Consider the following 18,474-nt stretch of genomic DNA (forward strand, 5'->3'; position numbering starts at 1 on the left):
GACTGGGTCAGGAGCATTGAGAAACTGGTGAGAAAAACTTCCCGCAGGGGAGGTGACAACCAAGCAGAGGGTTTGGGGCAGTTTTTGTTTGTTTGTTTTATTTTGGGGGGGGGTCTTTTTCTTGTTATTTTAACTATAAAATGAATGCATGCTCATTGAAAAAATAATTTGAAAATTAAAAGTATGCATGGCTCACTAATCACAACTGAGGAGAGTTTGAAACATGAATAGGAGTTAGCTAAGCACAAGAGAGTGTGAGAGGCAAGTGGAAACAGTGTGCAAATCAGTAGTTCTGGGAGTGGCTACCAGAATGTGTGCAAAAGGCCAGTCATCAGTCCTGAATGAAACCACACACTTTGGGCCCGAGAGCAGACCTTGTTCTCTGATGCCCTGAATGCCCACGGGAAGCCTGGAACCCAGTCCTATTTTCTGAAAACCTGGTTTTATTATTTTATTAGATCAAATTTACTAATTCTTGGTGTCTTACAAACACAATATTCACTTCCCCAAAGGCAAAAACATTATCAATTCATGTGGAATACACTGGAAATATAATACTCAAAGAAGATGTTTGCTATATGAAACCTATTTGGGATGTTTCCACTTATCCCACAAAAGTCAGGCATTTAGTGAAATTCAAAGAGTAAGAAATTTTAAAATGATAAAATGAATTCAGGAATCGTAGTCTTTGGAGCACTAGAAAGCCTTAGAGCCCTGAGATAAGCCCTTACTTGAAAATGGGCCACCCCTTGACTTGAATTAAATTACAGAGTAAACATGCTGAACCAATTAACAAGTGATCATGGCTCACTGTGTAGCTTATTAGCTTCCCTCCCTGAGCATACCAAAGATGACTGGCTTTCTACATTGACAGAAAAATGTGTTTCTCTTACAGAGTGTGACCTTGAACTTGACTGCTCAAAGGTACATTTCTTCCTTGCCCCATCTAATGTACAAATTACACATCTTTAGCATAGAAGCAAAAGGCTAAAGGTATAGATAGTATAAATTATAAATGAGCCAGAAAAGGTTGATCTAAGTGTACTTTGACAACACCTTCATGAAGTGCAAATATGAAACTGTTGAGGATTATAGGCAAGGAAGCCAATATTTAAAAAGAAGGATAGGAAGTAACCACTGTGCTAGGTGTTATCTCAATTACCACAAGAATGTTTTGGTGATTGTGTTATTATTATACCTCCATCATCCATTGCTTCACTACACACACACATACACACACACTCATGTGTTCACACAGTATCAGATGAGGAAACATCAGTTCAAAAATTCTCAAAAACTGGGAAGAGATCCAAGATGGTGCCATCTTTCCTGTGTTGAGCCCACCCCCACAGGCCAAATCGGAATCTGATTGGCCCGGTGAGCTCTGCTGCTCCACTGCTGACACTACGACCCTGCCTCACCTGACTTGCATACCGAAGAAGGCTTTATCAGTGACTGAACCTTATAGGAGCCAATAGGTAGCAGCAGCTCTTGGAGTGTACTGGTTTTTTGGGGAGCTACCCCAGACCCACTACTGAGGACAGCCATCCTTGGTTCACAGCGTGGACTCTCCCACTTGCCTCCAGGTACAGCAAAGGAAGCAACCAACCGTGGATCATTTTGTAGTTCCTACCAGGTATTCCCAGGCCAGTCACAGGCAGTAGCTGAGTTGGGCCTCCACCCAAAACTTGGGAGTCCCTCCCAAGAGGACCCAGAACCAATACACTTGGAGGTTGACTTCAGACCACAGCAGAGGACCAACCAATTAGCCCCATAAGCAGCATACACAAAGGATGGTCTCAACAGGCACCAGAGCCTGCTAGGGCAAATCCAGCTCCATGGGCTAAGCCCTCCACACAGCAGCCCATATGCTGCGGATGTGGCCAAACCTCATAGCCAGTCAGCTTGAGCATCCATACCACCCACTGATATGCCAACAGCTGTCAAGGCTCAACTATAACAGGAAGGCACACACAACCCACACAAGGGACACTCCTGGAACACCCAGCTCAGGAGACCAGAAAGACCGTGCCAGGGCTCACAGGACACCTACTACATAAGGCCACCTGGCCAAGACTGGGAGTCATAGTAGATCTACCTAATACTTGAAAACAAACACAGGGAGGCAGCCAAAATGAGGAAACAAAGAAATACATCCCAAATGAAAGAACAGAAGAAAACTCCAGAAAAATAACTAAACAAAATGGAGACAAGCAACCCACCAGAGACAGAGTTCAAAACAAGGATATAAGGATGCTCAAGGAACTTAGAACTTCAACAAAGAGATAGCAAACATAAAAAAAGATCAAAGAAACCATAAAAATAACCAATCAGAATTGAAGAATACGATAACTGAAACAAAAAGTACACTAGAATCACTAGCAGACTAGATGAAGCATAGGATCAAATCAGTGATTTGGAGGACAAGGTAGCATAAAATACCCTAATTAGAACAGAAAAAAAATCTGAAAAAAAGAAAAAGAAGATAGTTTAAGAGACCTCTGGGAAAACATCAGGTGTAACAACATTCACAGTATAGGAATATCAGGAGAAGAAAGAAAGCGAGGGATTGAGAGTGTATTTGAAGAAATAATGACTGAAAACTTTCATAACCTGGTGAAGGAAATAGACAGACAAGTCCAGGAAGCACAGTGAGTCCCAAACAAGGACCACACCAAGGCACATTATAATTAAAATGGCAAAGGTTAAAGACAGAGATTATCCTAAAAGCAGCAAGAGAAAGGCAACTAGTAACTTATAAGGGAGCCCCCACAAGACTGTCAACTGATTTCTCAACAAAAACTTTTCAGGCCAAAAGGGATTGGCACAGAATAGTCAATGTGATGAAAAGCAAGGACTACAACCAAGATTACTCTACCCAGCAAGGCTATCACTTAAAATTGAAGGACAGATAAAGAGCTTCCCAGACAAGAAAAAGCTCAAGGAGTTCTTCACCACCAAACCAGTATTACAAGGAATGTTACAGGGTTTTCTTTGACAGGAAAAAAAAAAAGAACAAAATCAAAATTATGAATAAAATGGCAATAGCTACCTATGTATCAACAATTACTTTCAATGTAAATGGATTGAATGCTCCAATCAAAAGACATAGGAGGACTGAATGGATAAGAAAACAAAACCCTTACATATGTTGCCTACAAGAGACTTACTTCAGATTGAAAAAGACACAGAGATGGAAATTAAAAGGAAATTAAAGGGAAAAGTTATTTCATGAAAATGGAAACAAAACAAAACAAAAAAATCTGGGGTTGCAATACTTATGCCAGACAAAATTGACTTTAAAACAAAGGCTATAAGAAGAAACTATGAAGGACCCAGTAATCCCGCTTCAGGGTATTTATCTGAAGAAACCCAAAACGCTTCTTGGAGGGGTTGTGTGCATCTATACGTTCGTTGCAGCAATGGCCAAGATGTTTACAATGGCCAAGATGTGGAAGAAGCCTGGATGTCCATTAAGGGAAGAATGGATAAAGAGGAGGTAGTACATGTATACAATGGAATATTGCTCAGTCATGGAAGGGAATGGGTTCTTCCATGAATGGACCTAGACCATATTGTGATGAGTGAAGTGTCAGACAGAGAAAGACAGATTCAATGTGACTTCACTTGTATGTAGAATCTAATGGACAAAATGAACAAACAAACAAAACAGAAACAAACTCATAGATACAGAGAACATTTTGATGGTTTCCAGATGGGAGGGGGAATTGGCGGTGTGGGTATATGGGTATAAAAAAGGGAGACAGGATTAAGAAGTACAAATTAGTTGTTACACAGCAGTCATGGGGATGTAGGGAATATCATAAGGAATATAGTCAATAACATTGTAATAATTATGTATGGTATCAGAAGGGTACCAGATTTGTTGGGGTGAGAGATGGAGGTGGTTGGGGCAGGGTGAAAAAGGTGAAGGCATTAAGTACAAATTGGTAGTTACAAAATAGTCATGAAGATGTAAAGTAAAGCAAAGGAATAGTCAATGATATGGTAATAACTATGTATAGTTCCAGGTGGGTACTAGACTAGTCAGGGGGATCACTTCTTAAATCATTAATATATAAATGTCTAACTATATGCTGTGTACCTGAAATTAATATAAAATAATATCAAATGTCAAATGTAACTGAAAAATTAAAAAGGGGGAGAATATGAAGGAGAATAAGAGGTTCAAATTTCCAGGTATAAAACAAATAAGTCATATGAATGAAACATACAGCATAAGGGATATAGTCAATAAAATTGTGATAGCATAGTATGGTGTCAGATACTTGCTGGACTTATCATGGTGATCACTTCTTTAGGTATATAAATGTTGAATAACTATGGCGTACCCCTGACACTAATATAATATTATGTGCTAGCTCTATTTTTAATAAAAATCTTTTAAAATGTTTGGAGCAATGTTGATAATGTAACATCTATATGGTTCAATATCATAATAGTTATGTGTATATATATATATACATACACAGAGAGAGAGAGAGAGGAAAGCCTGGAAGGTCGCCCACCAAAATGTTGGAAATAGTGGGAGGAGTATAATAAGACTTCCAATTTACTTCATTTACTCTTCTGTGTGAAAAATTTTTACAATGGGCAAATCTTAGTTTTATCATTTAAAATGTATTTTAAGGAAATAAAACAGTACTGCTTAGTTGTGCGTAACGTACATGTACTTGGGCATAGTTTGTTTTTTTAGGAAATTCTCTCAGTTGAGTATATCTCGTTGACTAGCTTTATCTAGATGACTTGTAGCAGAATTAAATTCAAAGCATGGACAAGAAACCCTGATGTAAGAGAGTATAAATAGGAAAGGAAAGGTGGAAATGCTAACTTATTAATTCAGTTTAATCTTATTTTGGTCAAGTAAATGGAAAAGAAATTTTGATATGCTGGTCCCCCTACTTATGTGTAGAGCAAGTCGTACCAATTCAAATTATGCAATTTCTATTGTGTAGAATCAGTTTCTGGTATTGGAAAGGTTTTCATTCATATCATATCACCAGTAGTATGTTTACTCTTAAAATTGAGATAAAACTAAAAAAATATATTATATTATAGTATAGTCAAGCTGTCAACAGTATTATTTGCCACTGATTCATGCTCCTTCCTGCAACAATTTTACAATGTTATGTACCATAGAAGCCAAACAGTTGATGAGTAGTAAGAGTTACCTTTACTTATACTATAGTTTAAGCATTCTTACAACTCTATGAGGTACATAATAGTATTGTCTATGGTTTATCAATAAGGAAACCAAGGTAAGAATTATTTTTTAAATTATAAGTTATCAATAAATTCCCATGCTTATAAGGGGTAGAGTTAAGATTTGATCTCAGACAGTCTGAATAGAGAACGTGTGTTTTTCCCACCAAGGCAGCCTGTCTTAATATTAGAAGCACTAAAGGTTAAAGCAGCATACTTCCTAACCTGTTAGTTGAATCATCAATCCTTGTATACGCCAACATTGTACTTTAAGGGATATATTTTATTCATGTATCTGCTCTCACTATTTTTCTCTTTATTTGGTTATTTCTCTTTATTTTGGTTATTTGTTACATAACCAAAAGTTCAATAAAGGACAGTAAAGATGAGCTCATCTAAGTGAGAACTGTTCTCTACTACATCATTCTTTCATGGGTCATAATAGCCTTGCAAAGTGTTTACTGCTGTATCTCGATGCTCAGCCTGTTACTGGCTTGTAATGTGGATTAGAGGTCACAACGCTGGGCTTCTAGTCCCAACACTGAATCTAAATATGGGACCATGACCATCTTTGGCTTTACTCTCTTCGTCTATTAAATGAGAGATTTGGACTAGATCTCTGAAGTCATTTCCATCTCTATAATTAGATACTATATGCTTCTAAGTGACGAGGGACTGAAGGCATTCCTGTACTGATCTTTGTATGTAATCAGCTGACACTACAATTTAGGATGTCAGACTATCCTTATGGTATTGCTGATTTGATTATGGTTAGAAGCTGATGTGTCTCTAGTGTACATAGTTACAATTGACATTGACGGGTATAAAGTAGTTCATGGGTCTTATTAAATCCAGCCATAGAATTTGAATGTGCTGTGAACATTCAGTATTCACAGAACCTATAAATCATCAAAATTTTGAAATCTGGCCTTCCTCAGCATGAGTAAAGGCTTTTGGATTTCGAAGTCATCTATGGTTCTACAGAATCTCTGAATTCAATTTTAGCCTTGAAAGCCCAGCTCTAAATGAATCGTATTGGGTGTTTGATTTAAAGGTGAACTCAAGCAAATCTATTATTGAAAATCTGGTTCCTGGTGCCCAATACCAGGTCGTGATGTACCTGAGAAAAGGCCCTTTGATTGGACCACCTTCAGATCCCGTGACATTTGCCATTGGTAAGTTGCCAGCTACAAGAATAATAACTTTATTAAAAGAATTGTTTGGGTAAAAAGGATCAAATATATGATGATGGAAGGAGAAATGACTCTGGGTGGTGAACACACAACGTGATATATAGATGATGTATTACAGAATTGTACACTTGAAACTTATGTAACTTTACTAACAATTGTCACCCCAATAAACTTAAAAAAATTGTTTGGAGGGGTGCAATGTCCAAGCTCAAGTAGTTATCATCATATATGAGTGACCCATACTTGTTCACCCAATAACCCACCTTCAGAGTAATAAACTAGTATAATTGTATAGCTGGAGGACATACGTAACATTTATTACTTGGGGGGGGGGGGAATCAGAGGCAAATATGTTTAGTTTTCAATGATTGGGTCAGAAGAGTGAAAACCCTAGTTAAGTAAAAGTTTGAAACCATTGCTAAGATATTAAACATTCCTTATTGACTTTCTTTTTTCACTCCCACCTCCCTTCTTCTTAGTTCCAACTGGAATAAAGGATTTAATGCTCTACCCCTTGGGTCCTACAGCAGTGGTTTTGAGCTGGACCAGACCTTACTTAGGAGTGTTCAGAAAATACGTGGTTGAAATGTTTTATTTCAACCCTACAACAATGACATCAGAGTGGACAACCTACTATGAAATAGCAGCGACTGTCTCCTTAACTGCATCAGTGGTAACCTTTTCTTAACCAGCTGTCACACTTTCCTGTATAAACAGATTTGCCTATACTGTATGTACCAAATGTCAGTAAAAGTTATCTGTAAATTAGATTGCTTTGTAAATACACACAGGTAGCTTGCTACTTTCAAGGTTTGTTTGGTTGCTTTTACTTTTAGGATTCTATTTAGTTTTGTTTTTTTAGAGAGAAAGAAGGAAAATTGCATGAAACTAGCTTTCACCCCTAATTGAGTTTATTTGTTAATTCACATTTTAGTAGCGTTATCAAGTGCTTATTGTTTCCTTCTGCTCTGGAAGAGAAAAACACGAAAGATTAGCTTTCATCATTTAATAATTAGTTGACACTGCTTAGGTGTAATGATGACTGTTCTTGCTTGACATCTACAAATCAATTAAATACCTATAATGTCAGGCCATTAAAGGATGCATTTCAAGAGAGCAGGTAAAGACTCCTCTTTCTAAAGCTTGAATAATTTTTAAAGTGCAGTTACCTACAGGTTACACATGAAGTACACAATTGCCCTCTACCCCGTTGATGACACATGCTTATGGTCCAAGCTGGGAGAATACAGAGTTGTGAAAGTTTATTTGTCTTAGAAATAGGGAGATGTGTACACACAGTCACTTGCAAATAAGTACTGTTTTATTTTGCAGTATAACTTAGGACACTGAAAAGTGAAACCAATATTGAAGAAGTACTTGGCTCTATACCTTTGAATCAGTTTTTAAAAATTATGTTGTATTTTTGTATACCATTTTATTTCCACCTCATCTCATTCCAAAAGGAGGTTTTGTTGTTGTTGTTTTTATGGAAAATTTGGAAAATACAAAAAGGCACAGAAAGGAAAATAAAAATTACTCATCAGTTTTCTTCATAGCTTAATAGAAGTAATTCTATTCCAAAAAAATATGATTTTCCCCCTTAGTCTTTTGTCTCCTTCCTTTTTTTTTTAGAGAATAGCTAATCTGTTGCCCGCATGGTACTACAACTTTCGAGTGACCATGGTGACATGGGGAGACCCAGAATTGAGCTGTTGTGACAGTTCCACCATAAGCTTTATAACAGGTGAGTGGTGCATGGGAAATGGTTTCCTGAGGAGAGAACACTATTTTGCAGAGGTTCTGAAGGAATACATCTCCAGAAAGTGCTAGTGCTTCACTCAGGACTGATGGAGCATCAATGTCATGGAAGATAATAGGCTTGATTCTGAAAATTCATTATGTGTGTAAATGATAGCCTTTAAAAATTAAAATTTTTTTTCTGAGTCACTGTCCTTGATTTATGTACCCTGTTTTGAATTGATTAGAATAGAAATGTTGCAGGCAGAGCTTTCAACTTAACGCTGCACTCAGCTGACTTTACCCATTTGATGATTATATTTCCTAGAGTGCCTCATTTCCTTATTAATGAAGCCATTTTTAAAGTCACAGGCTGACTGCGGTATTGTCCACTGCAAGAGTTAAAACAGGCTTTGGAGACAGGTAGACCTGGGTTTGAATCATGACTCTGCTGCATGCCACATGTGACCTTGAACAAGTGAATTTCCGAAGCCTGGTTTTTTTTTTCCTGTGGAAAATGGGGATGATAATAGTATCTATTATCTGTTATTATCTATTATTACTTCTCAATTAAATGAGCTGCTTAGCAAAATACATGGCACAAAATTTAAGTAACTTAAAAAACTGTTTGTGTTAGATTTCAGAGCCTTTAATTATGTAGTTCATCATGATACAGCAGAGATGGTCAGAAGTAGCAATGAAAAGGGGAAATTCATCAGAGATATTAACCATGGTTGTTTGAACTAAGATTTTCCAAGAACTTTTCTTGGATTACGAGACTGTAATGCGAGTTGTACTGAGAAAAGAAAAGAGAAAAATAATTTTTGCAAATTTTTCTCACAGGACGTCTAGCTTTGCTGTGCTGAAATTAATAAATTAAAAAACAATGGAAAGAAATTAATCATGTGAATTCTTACAATCAACTTATACAGTTCATCACTTTTCCTTACCAGCTCCGTTAGTTCAAAAAAGGAGAAAATACCAATTATAAACAATCCCTGTGTTATGTTTTTGACTGTTTTAATAACCATATATTTAATTATAATTAAACTTCACTGTATCAATAATTCATACAGTTTAGCTTTATTGGGATTAACTCTCTGAGAATATTCTTTCCTTCTCAGACAGAGCAGTGTCTTGATAAAGCCCAGACTTTGCATCTGAACACTTGATTGAGCAGACCTGGCTCTACTAATTTCTGGCTTTGAGCAAATTATCTTAATGATTCTGATCTTCTATTTTCACAGCTGTAAAACTCAAAATATTTCTTACCAACTGGCTAATACAGCAAAACTAAGTGCGTTAGAATTCACTGCAGTAAGGCAGAACACCGCCCTGGCAGTCATTGCAGGGTCTTAGAAGGGGAACATTGGAAAGGAAATAGTAACAGGATTTGGAGTTCTGGACTCAGGTGGTTTAGCTGTGTCTTTCAAATCTGGGAACTGATGGGGACTAGGCAAAGATCGTGATATGACAGTTTAGGTGAACAAAGCAAGTCCGGATATGTAAACTGTAGTTAATAAAGCAAGCTAGAGGCCTGAGTGAGCAGTCTGCCTCCAATAAATTGATCTTTGGTAATTTCTTGCATTTTCCTGGAACAAACTACTAAGTCATGCTGACACTGCTGGTCCACAGTCATATCTAAGCATATTGATACAGATGGTCTCAGTTCTCACATTTATAAAATGGACGTAATAGTACCCTACAGGGTAATGTGAGAATTAAATTATACAGTGTAAATCATCATTAAAACATAATGATAGCTCAGCTTTATTTTTATACTTATTTTTAAAACTAGTTAAAATTTTAGCTTTCATTCTTTTACCTTTCTTCTCTCAATTCAATTTTAAAGCAAATAAAGATCTCATACTTTACTTTCCTATGCTTTTATTTGTGACCCAAATTGCCAAATTGTGTGGTATAAAAGGAAACAGGAATAAAATATCTGAATACGGAGTGATTTATTAGGAACTCAAGTCTACTATTTTTGTTAGGTAAAGTCAAGTTCATAATTATACTGGTGAACCAAATAATGTTTAATAAGCAAGTAGTGACATCTTGTGGTCCTTCAGAAATATGCTGGATTTAAGAGTAACAACATGGAGTATAAGAATCTGAATACCTCATACCTACGAAGAGGAGATATATACTTCTGTGATTACAATTTTAAATATGTTTCCTCAATAGAGGAAACATATCCTCACTAGAATTAGAACACAAGAAAATAGCCTCTGAAGAAACATAAGTATAGGTGCTTATATATAGTGAAGTGTGTAGGAATACATTAAGAAGCTATAAAGAAGCCAGGGTTATTATCCCATATTAGAATATTCTGAACTACAATGTGGGTTTATGTTATTGTTGCTACTTCAAGATTAGTTATGTTATGAATGTTTGTTTTGAATATATTAAAGAAAATAATTCTTTGTAATTCATAGAAATTCTCCAACTATTTTATTTGGTATTATGCTATATTATGGAACAAAACACTTGCCTGTCTTCAAACCACCATACACATGGAATTTTAATTCAATGGTGTATTTGTTTCTTAAAATATTCAGGATTATCAGTTATTTAAAAAATAATCAACATATGCTTTCACAGCTCATATATTATAAATCTTGTGATGAGCTCTCCTCCCCAGTTGGGAAATTTTTTACAGTTTAAATGTATAAAAATATAAAATAAATTAATATCTTTAGTGTTAGAGATAATTTAGCTTTGTAGCATCATAAAAAGTCCTTTCCTTTCCTCCCTTAATACTTGCTTCAGGAGCATTTATTAAGAGCCTACCTTCTGCAAAGCACTAGACTAGACTCTGTCAGTGATACTGCCTTGTTATTGTATGGAAATTATGTTTATTTTCTGTCCCTCTACTCATCGATCCTACTGACCTTTATTCTCATAAACATCTTTGCTGCACCACAATGAAAAAGATTTACAGGACTCCAGTGTTTCCAGGACTTCTTTGAAACTAAGTTCACCAATACTAATAATACTAATTTATTGTTGCAATAAGCATACCCAAACAAGTGAACATTTTAGGAATATTATAACTGTGAAATTTGTATGAAGACCTTGATATCCTCAGGTCAGATGGGGCTGTCTTGTGTCTGAGCCTCACAGGTGGGATCCCATGAAACAAGCTCCTTGTACCAACACCTTTCACTATGGTGCTAGAGGCCCAGGAGTTTCCAGGACCAGCATGTGGTGTAAATTTTAATTCTTTAAATTAACTCTATCTGGGATTTCATGCTCTATTGATAACTACTTTAATTATTAGTAGTCTCTTATAGTAAAGTGCTCCTCTTTCCTCCTTTATAGCCCCAGTTGCTCCAGAAATCACTTCTGTGGAATATTTCAACAGTCTGTTATACATCAGTTGGACATATGGAGATAACACAACTGACCTCTCCCATTCCAGAATGCTGCACTGGATGGTTTTTGCAGAAGGAAAGAAGAAAATTAAAAAGAGCGTATGTTTCTTTGAATCCCAGTTTTGGGCATCTGAATATGTATTTGCATAAACTATGGAAAACCGTTAAGCAGACATTTATTGAGACATTAAACAAATATTTCTATATCAGTTGGCACTGTTTTAGGCTTCGGAGATAGGAGAGTGAACAAAAATGAAATTCCTTCTTTCATGGAGTTTACCTTTTAATCTTTACTAGTGAGCTGTAATAGTTGCAACTACTGACTTTTCCTGTATTTGAAGTTATAATTTGATCTTTTTTTTCAGAATATTTTCAAGAAAAGCACAGTTATTAAATTTCAATAATTTCTCTGTATATCCCAACATCCAAATATTTGGGTACATTGGGAATACTGATTACTTTTCTCCTGATTTATTAAGCTCTTTGACATTGTATTAGAATACAGATTAAATGACTATAATAATATTTTCTCAAAAAGATCATGGTTCAAAGAAAATCAAAGTTTATGTCTCGCTTATACTAGCCCAGGACTAACAGGGCACCTCTGCTGTAAGGCATAGTCTAGTGGTCCAGATTCTTTCGCTCTTGTTGCTCCAGCTGTCACTATATGTAGTCCTCATCTGCACAGGTGAACCTTCATTATTATTACATCAATATTCCAGCCTGCAGGAAGGGGAAAGAGAGGACATGGAAGCTCAGCACTTACGGGGTGTAAACAGAACTATAAGTTGCCCGTGTGACTTCCTACTTACAATCCACTAGTCAGAATTGGGTCACATGGTCCCCTCTAGCAATAGGGGAGGCTTTAAATACAGTGATTAGTTAAGAAGCCAGATATCTACAGATATGGCTAAGATTCTTCTGAGTATCTTAGCTAAGGCTGAAAAATGTACCTATCAGGAGCAACCCAGCAATTGCCTTTTCTAACATGAGGGAAAATGTTAGAGTAATACCTATTCCAAACAAGGGAATTAACTGCAAAATATTCTGATATGCATTATGCACATTTAGAGCTACCTTGCATTTGGCTCAGTTGAGGAATTTATATCCTTTTCAGAGGAAATAACATATTCGTAAGGTTGCAACCATTGTAGATTGCAGCACAGAATAGAGGGTATGTCTGTGATAGCCCTATAGTTGTTTGGAATGGTATTCTAGTTCAAGTTCACTAGAAGTTTAAACCCTCGATTTTGATGATCTTGCAGGTAACACGCAATGTCATGACTGCAATTCTCAGCCTCCCTCCAGGAGATATCTACAATCTCTCAGTAACTGCTTGCACTGAAAGAGGGAGTAATACCTCCATGCTCCGCCTTGTCAAGCTAGGTAAGAAGGGTGTGGTGTGTGTGTGTGTGTGTGTGTGTGTGTGTGTGTGTGTGTGTGTAAATAATCATGCTGGGAGAACTAGTGTTTGTGTCTCTTGGTTTAGCATGGTCTTCTCAACTCAATGAAATAACAGAAAAATGGCTCTCTCTCTTTTATACATGCAAAATAGTTGTTTATACTATCAAAAGAGTACATTCAACTTAGTATAAGTTTCTGTGAGTGCAATGTTTACTGATTTGGAAGACAGGAGTGTTCACTATTCATAGTAAGTTTAGAGAAACCAAGGAGTCTCAAAATTGGAGAGATGGAAGGACCTTAGAGATTATCTACTGCAGTATACTCAACCCTATTAGATGCCATTCCCTTTTTTATATAACTGCTACATAATGGTCCCTTTCATATCTTCAATTAAAATCCATAGGCAAAATAACCCACATATTGATATTTTAAATTTGATATAATGTCCTAACTGTAATACAAACTCAAGATAAAAGACAAATAATTTATAGTAAAATAATATGGATTCCCCAAGTGTATGTTCAGATACAACTCTTCTAAAAGTCATAATGAAGTTGCCTAATGACTACACATTATTAAAGCAAATAAGTTTGAGTTTACAAGAAGTAAAACCATCAGTAGTTCTTCCACACAAGAAGTATAAAAATAAATGAAGGAATAAACAAATTCATATTGATTAATTATAAATAACTGAGCAAGCATAGAAGAGTCCTAGAATAAAACCTAGAATTAGGGTGATAACAGACTACACATTATTGGCATCTAATGAAAGAAAGAGGGAAATAAACTTAACTAAAATAGAGATAACATGCCAAGAAGAATAATGGGCTGTGGATGACAGAAAATAAGGAGAGTATGATATCCTTGAAAATAAGCTGAAATTTATGTATAATATACTGTCAAAATAATTATATTATCAAATACAACTAGGAAGTGACTATGTAACACAAAACACATCTTCTACATTCAATAACCTACCATGTATTGAGGGATACATTTAGTTTCTGATAGTTTAAAAGGCCTCAAAGATGATATTCTATAATCAGCAGCAGGCAAAAGAAGATGGACGGGCAAAAAGTTGTGTGATGGACCCCTTGAGGCAGTGTCAGTGTAAGAGTGGCAACACAAAAATAAATGCCTTTCAATTTGATATGTAATTTTCACAACAGAGATCTCATTTTTATATTTTAAAAATTAAAGGTATATGGAATGGCAATAAAAATACTTTCAAAACACTTCATGCTTCTTACATCAGTGTTCCAGATATCTGTTAATTTATACTGTGTCTGACTCAGCTCATAAAAGTCAAATCGTCTCTGTTATTTTGTTCATATGTGCAGCTGTAAGTAAAGACTGATCCAGGGTGTTTTATTAGCAGCTTAAATACCATGAGCAGAGTTGTTGGCAGTGACATGCTTTTAGAAAACTCTTATAAAATCCCAAACAAAACAAAACATCGTCTTTCCTTAGTTTACCCAATAGTTGCATTTCTCTGTAATTCAGTGCATAAGACACTGTCTTAATTTTTTTTTTTGTTTCATAATTGCCATGCAAAAGCTAAATTCTTGCACTGAAACTTATTAAAATTACATAGGTAGTGGGAAATACATGACATATGGAATAGACACTGTGGGCAGGAAAAGTAAATGATTGAGTAATTTTCAAATAACATCTTAATTCCTCCACTTAAGGACAGATTTCTTCTAAATTATTTTACTTAACTTCTTGAAAAAAATTTCCAATGGTAAAGTACTTGAAATTATGTTTATAGTGGATTCATTCTGATGTGACATTAGAAAGTCACGTGGCATGTAGGACGTGAGATAATTTTTCTGTTTGGAGCTTTCTTGATCATTGCAGGACATCTAGCATTTCTGTGCCCTGCTCACAGAAAGCCTGTTAAAAATTTCTGTTGTGACGATTAAAAACATTTTTGCAAATTTGAAAACACCCTCAAGAGGGCGGTACTGCTCCTATTGAGAACCTCGGGTAGAGTTATGCACTGCCGTAAATTTCTTCCTTAGCAGTCTTTACTTGAATTCTAGAAATGTAGAGGTCACCAGCTTTCAACACTGCATGATCTTTCTATTAAGAAAAAAAATAAGTAAATAAAGCCTGCCTATGAATTCCGATCATTATCTGTAATTTTGTCCTCTGTATAAATGTCAATTCAAAACTCATTTCCAGGTAACTAGAATGACTTCAAGATTATGCTCATGTTGCCTGTGCCTTTCTTTTCCCAAGCTTTATTATAACTGGTTTCTCAAGTCCCTGCTGCTTTATCCAACTTATTGGGCTTGTTAGTCTCCCTTAAAGTGCAAGTTCAGAGGTGGTCTTACCAAAGTAGTATTCAGTGGGCCTATTGCACGTTTCACTATCATTTTTACGTGACATTATGGATGGTGTATGAAGCGAGTATGGGTTAAAGTCATGAACTGGTACAATTATACTCACACAACGTAGGAGTGGGAGTAAAAACCATGATATTTCCCAAACTTATTATGAGGTTTTGAGCCTCCGTATCACCCTGTTAACAGACAGGACTAGTTAAACCTGTTTAGAAAGTTTCTTTAAACTTTTCAAGAAGCAAAGGCAAGGTGCCATAGAAATTATTTTTAGTGAATCATAATCCTTAGAATCAATAAGCTTTTCTTTGTTGGTATCTTAATATGAGATAGAATATTGCCTCTATCTTATTCATCGCTGAAAACAAGACCATATGTATGTAACGTGTCTGTCCTCAGCTTTTTTCCCCTCTGGAAACTAAATAACTTCACTTTTTGTTCATTGTCTAAAGGTCTATTTTCTATTCTACTAATTATATTATTGTGTTTTATAAGCTCTTTCAATTTCCTATAACACAATGCTTTGCCTACTGTAAATGCTCGAAAGATACTGAATGAACTGAATTGAAATTACAGACCTCAAAGTTGAAAATAATACTCCAATTAATATTTAACCAAAATAATTTTCACCTTTCAGAGAAATGAAAACATTTTCCTTCAGTAATAACTGAATTGCAATTATTTTTTTTCTTTCACAAAACTTTCATGCTAGTCCTTTTATGTTTCTTTACAGCATTCATTTGGCACACACAGAAGTCAAATTAATTCTACTTTACAGAAAACTACAACTTCAGCACATAGATTTTTCAGGGCTTGTTTGAATCAGAATGTTGTTGTTGAACCTAGGACCAAAACTGGTTGCACTAACTCCGAGTCAATTTCTCTGTGACAGAGGCCTCTTTGGAATGGCTCTACTTGCCATCAGGGAGGGCAAGAGCTACATCTATGGAAAGACGTCAGACTATCAATGAATCCAGTATAATATAAATTAATCCAAGATGGCATGTGCAAGGGTGGAGAGCTCTCAACAAAGTTGCCAAGAATTTTCAGTTATTATGTCATCATTAAACATCCACAAGATGACATGTACCAATAGTATTACTGTTTGCAGGACTTTGAGCCAGTCATCCTATTACAAATTTTAGGTTGCCAAGAATTTCATGGTGCTATGATGGTATGTGATGTCAGCTCCCTTTGGCAGTCAATACAAATATTGATCAAATATGCACTAAGACTTGTCATTTTACGAGGACTCATTGGTCTGCATGCAACTGTGGCTTCCACTAGCAAACAGGCACAACTTCTCATCTTGATAAATCTTCCTAAAACTCCAGTCAAACTTAGAAGAATTTGATATGTTTATATTAGAGAATCAGTTTTCCAATTTAAAAAAAAGAAAGGAAAAGAAATAGGAATGAGAAAGTGTTCGAAATATCATAAAATAGCTCTAGGGCAATAGAATATCCATTCACTAATTCATTTAACAAATACAGAGGGTGTCAAAAAAATGGACACACATTTTAAGAAAGGAAAATACTGCATTAAAATTACGCTGATGGTAACCACTTTGAGCACCTCTTGTAATTGCAGAAGTCAAATGTGACTTGTATTCATCTTTTGTTATTGGTATATATTGAATATTACAATTTTAATACAGCTTTTGCCTTTCTTAAAATGTGTATACATTTTTTTTGGCACCCTCTGTATATACTGACAACCTTCTCTGCACTGCTCAAAGGCCAGACTACTTGTAGTAATGAATCCAAAGGGCCACTTTCACTTTCTGTTCACAAGGAGCTTATGATCTAGTGAGGGAGGAGATGGTAAACAGTGTTGTAGAGTATGAAAACAGCCGGGGCAGAGTGCTGTGGAGCAAAAGCTTTTTCTGAGGACGCAATAGGTAGATATCTGAATAACAAGAATCAGCCATGAAACGGTTGGGACAGAGCCCGCTCGGCAGAGGTCAGGTTACGTAGGATTTGTATGGCATGGAGTTGAGATTTTATTTTGAGTGCAATTTGAAGCCATTTAGAGAATTTAAAAGAAGTAATCTGACTTACATTTCAAATAATTTCTCTGGTTGCTCAAGAGAGAAGGGATTATTGGGTCAACGATGAAGGTAGAGTGACTAAGTCTAACTATTACATTGCTTTGTACACCTGACACTAATTTAAAAAAATAAATTAAAAAAAGAAAAAAGAAGAGAGTATTTGTCTTTAGCCTAAAAAACAGCATTCTAATTCAAACAAGTGCCATGGGAAATAATGGTAACTTTGACTAACGTGGTAGTAATAGGGATGGAGAAAAGTAGATAGAATTCAGGCACTATTTTGGAGGTTGTGTCCAGAGGATTTTCTGATGGGGTACAAAGAGGAAATGAGAGAAAGAGAAATTAAGAATGACTGCTGGGATTTGCTCCTAGGTAACTAGGGTGGATAGTAGTACAATTCAACAAGGCTGAAAAACTAGTAAAACTAAAAGAGGAGTAAATTTGGGGAAGGATGAGAACCAGGTCTTCTTCTTTGGACATAAAAATATTGAGAAAACATACAAGTGCAGTTGTCAAGAGATTATTGATGTAAGTATATGGAGACCAGGGGAGAATTCTAGGCTGGAAATATAAATTTGGGGGTATCTGGATAAGATCATCAAGTAGTAAGTAGAAAGAGAGAAAAGAAAACCTGGGTCTAAACTAGAAGAACCACCCCAGTATTGAAAACCTGAGCAGAGGAGGAGGAGACAGCAAGAGAGACTGAGAAGGAACAGCCAATGAGGTGAGAGGAAGTCAAAACACAGAATGTCTACACCAGCATTCTCCAACTTCAGCCTTATCCTGACCATGAATGTGGTCAGGCAAGTCCAAGATAAGGAATCAGATAATTTCTGAGTCCTGAGAGAGATTTGGAGATAATTTAGTGCAATGTCCTTATTTGAGCAAGCTGGAACATAGAGAAATTTGACCCACTTTACTCATTGTTGAACCTGGTTGTAGAACAGGGATCCAGTTTTCTTTTTTGGTGTTTTTTTTAATCTCTCTGTTGTGTATGTTTTTTTGGATTTGGGGTGTATTTTTTTCTAAAAGCTTTATTTTTCTGTTAACACATTTAACATAGTAGGGAGGAGCCTCACATCCATTTGTGTGGCTTTCTGTTCCTATTTTGGAATTTGAGTATTAATGACATTGACATGATTTTC

General features: G+C 36.0%; 1 protein-coding gene across 2 annotated transcripts in view; it reads left to right on the top strand.

The window, feature by feature from the left end:
- The window catches only part of PTPRO (protein tyrosine phosphatase receptor type O), a 203,180-nt gene that overhangs the window by 126,887 nt on the left and 57,819 nt on the right, over positions 1-18,474 (top strand). For both annotated transcript variants that reach the window (XM_033118746.1, XM_033118747.1), the window contains exons 8-12: positions 6,278-6,398; positions 6,896-7,089; positions 8,049-8,160; positions 11,478-11,629; positions 12,796-12,916. In XM_033118746.1, coding sequence (XP_032974637.1) covers positions 6,278-6,398; positions 6,896-7,089; positions 8,049-8,160; positions 11,478-11,629; positions 12,796-12,916 — 700 coding nt within the window. The remainder of the gene's footprint in view (positions 1-6,277; positions 6,399-6,895; positions 7,090-8,048; positions 8,161-11,477; positions 11,630-12,795; positions 12,917-18,474) is intronic.

The sequence above is a fragment of the Rhinolophus ferrumequinum genome, chromosome 10, assembly GCF_004115265.2.
Source record: "Rhinolophus ferrumequinum isolate MPI-CBG mRhiFer1 chromosome 10, mRhiFer1_v1.p, whole genome shotgun sequence".
Lineage (NCBI taxonomy): Eukaryota > Metazoa > Chordata > Mammalia > Chiroptera > Rhinolophidae > Rhinolophus > Rhinolophus ferrumequinum.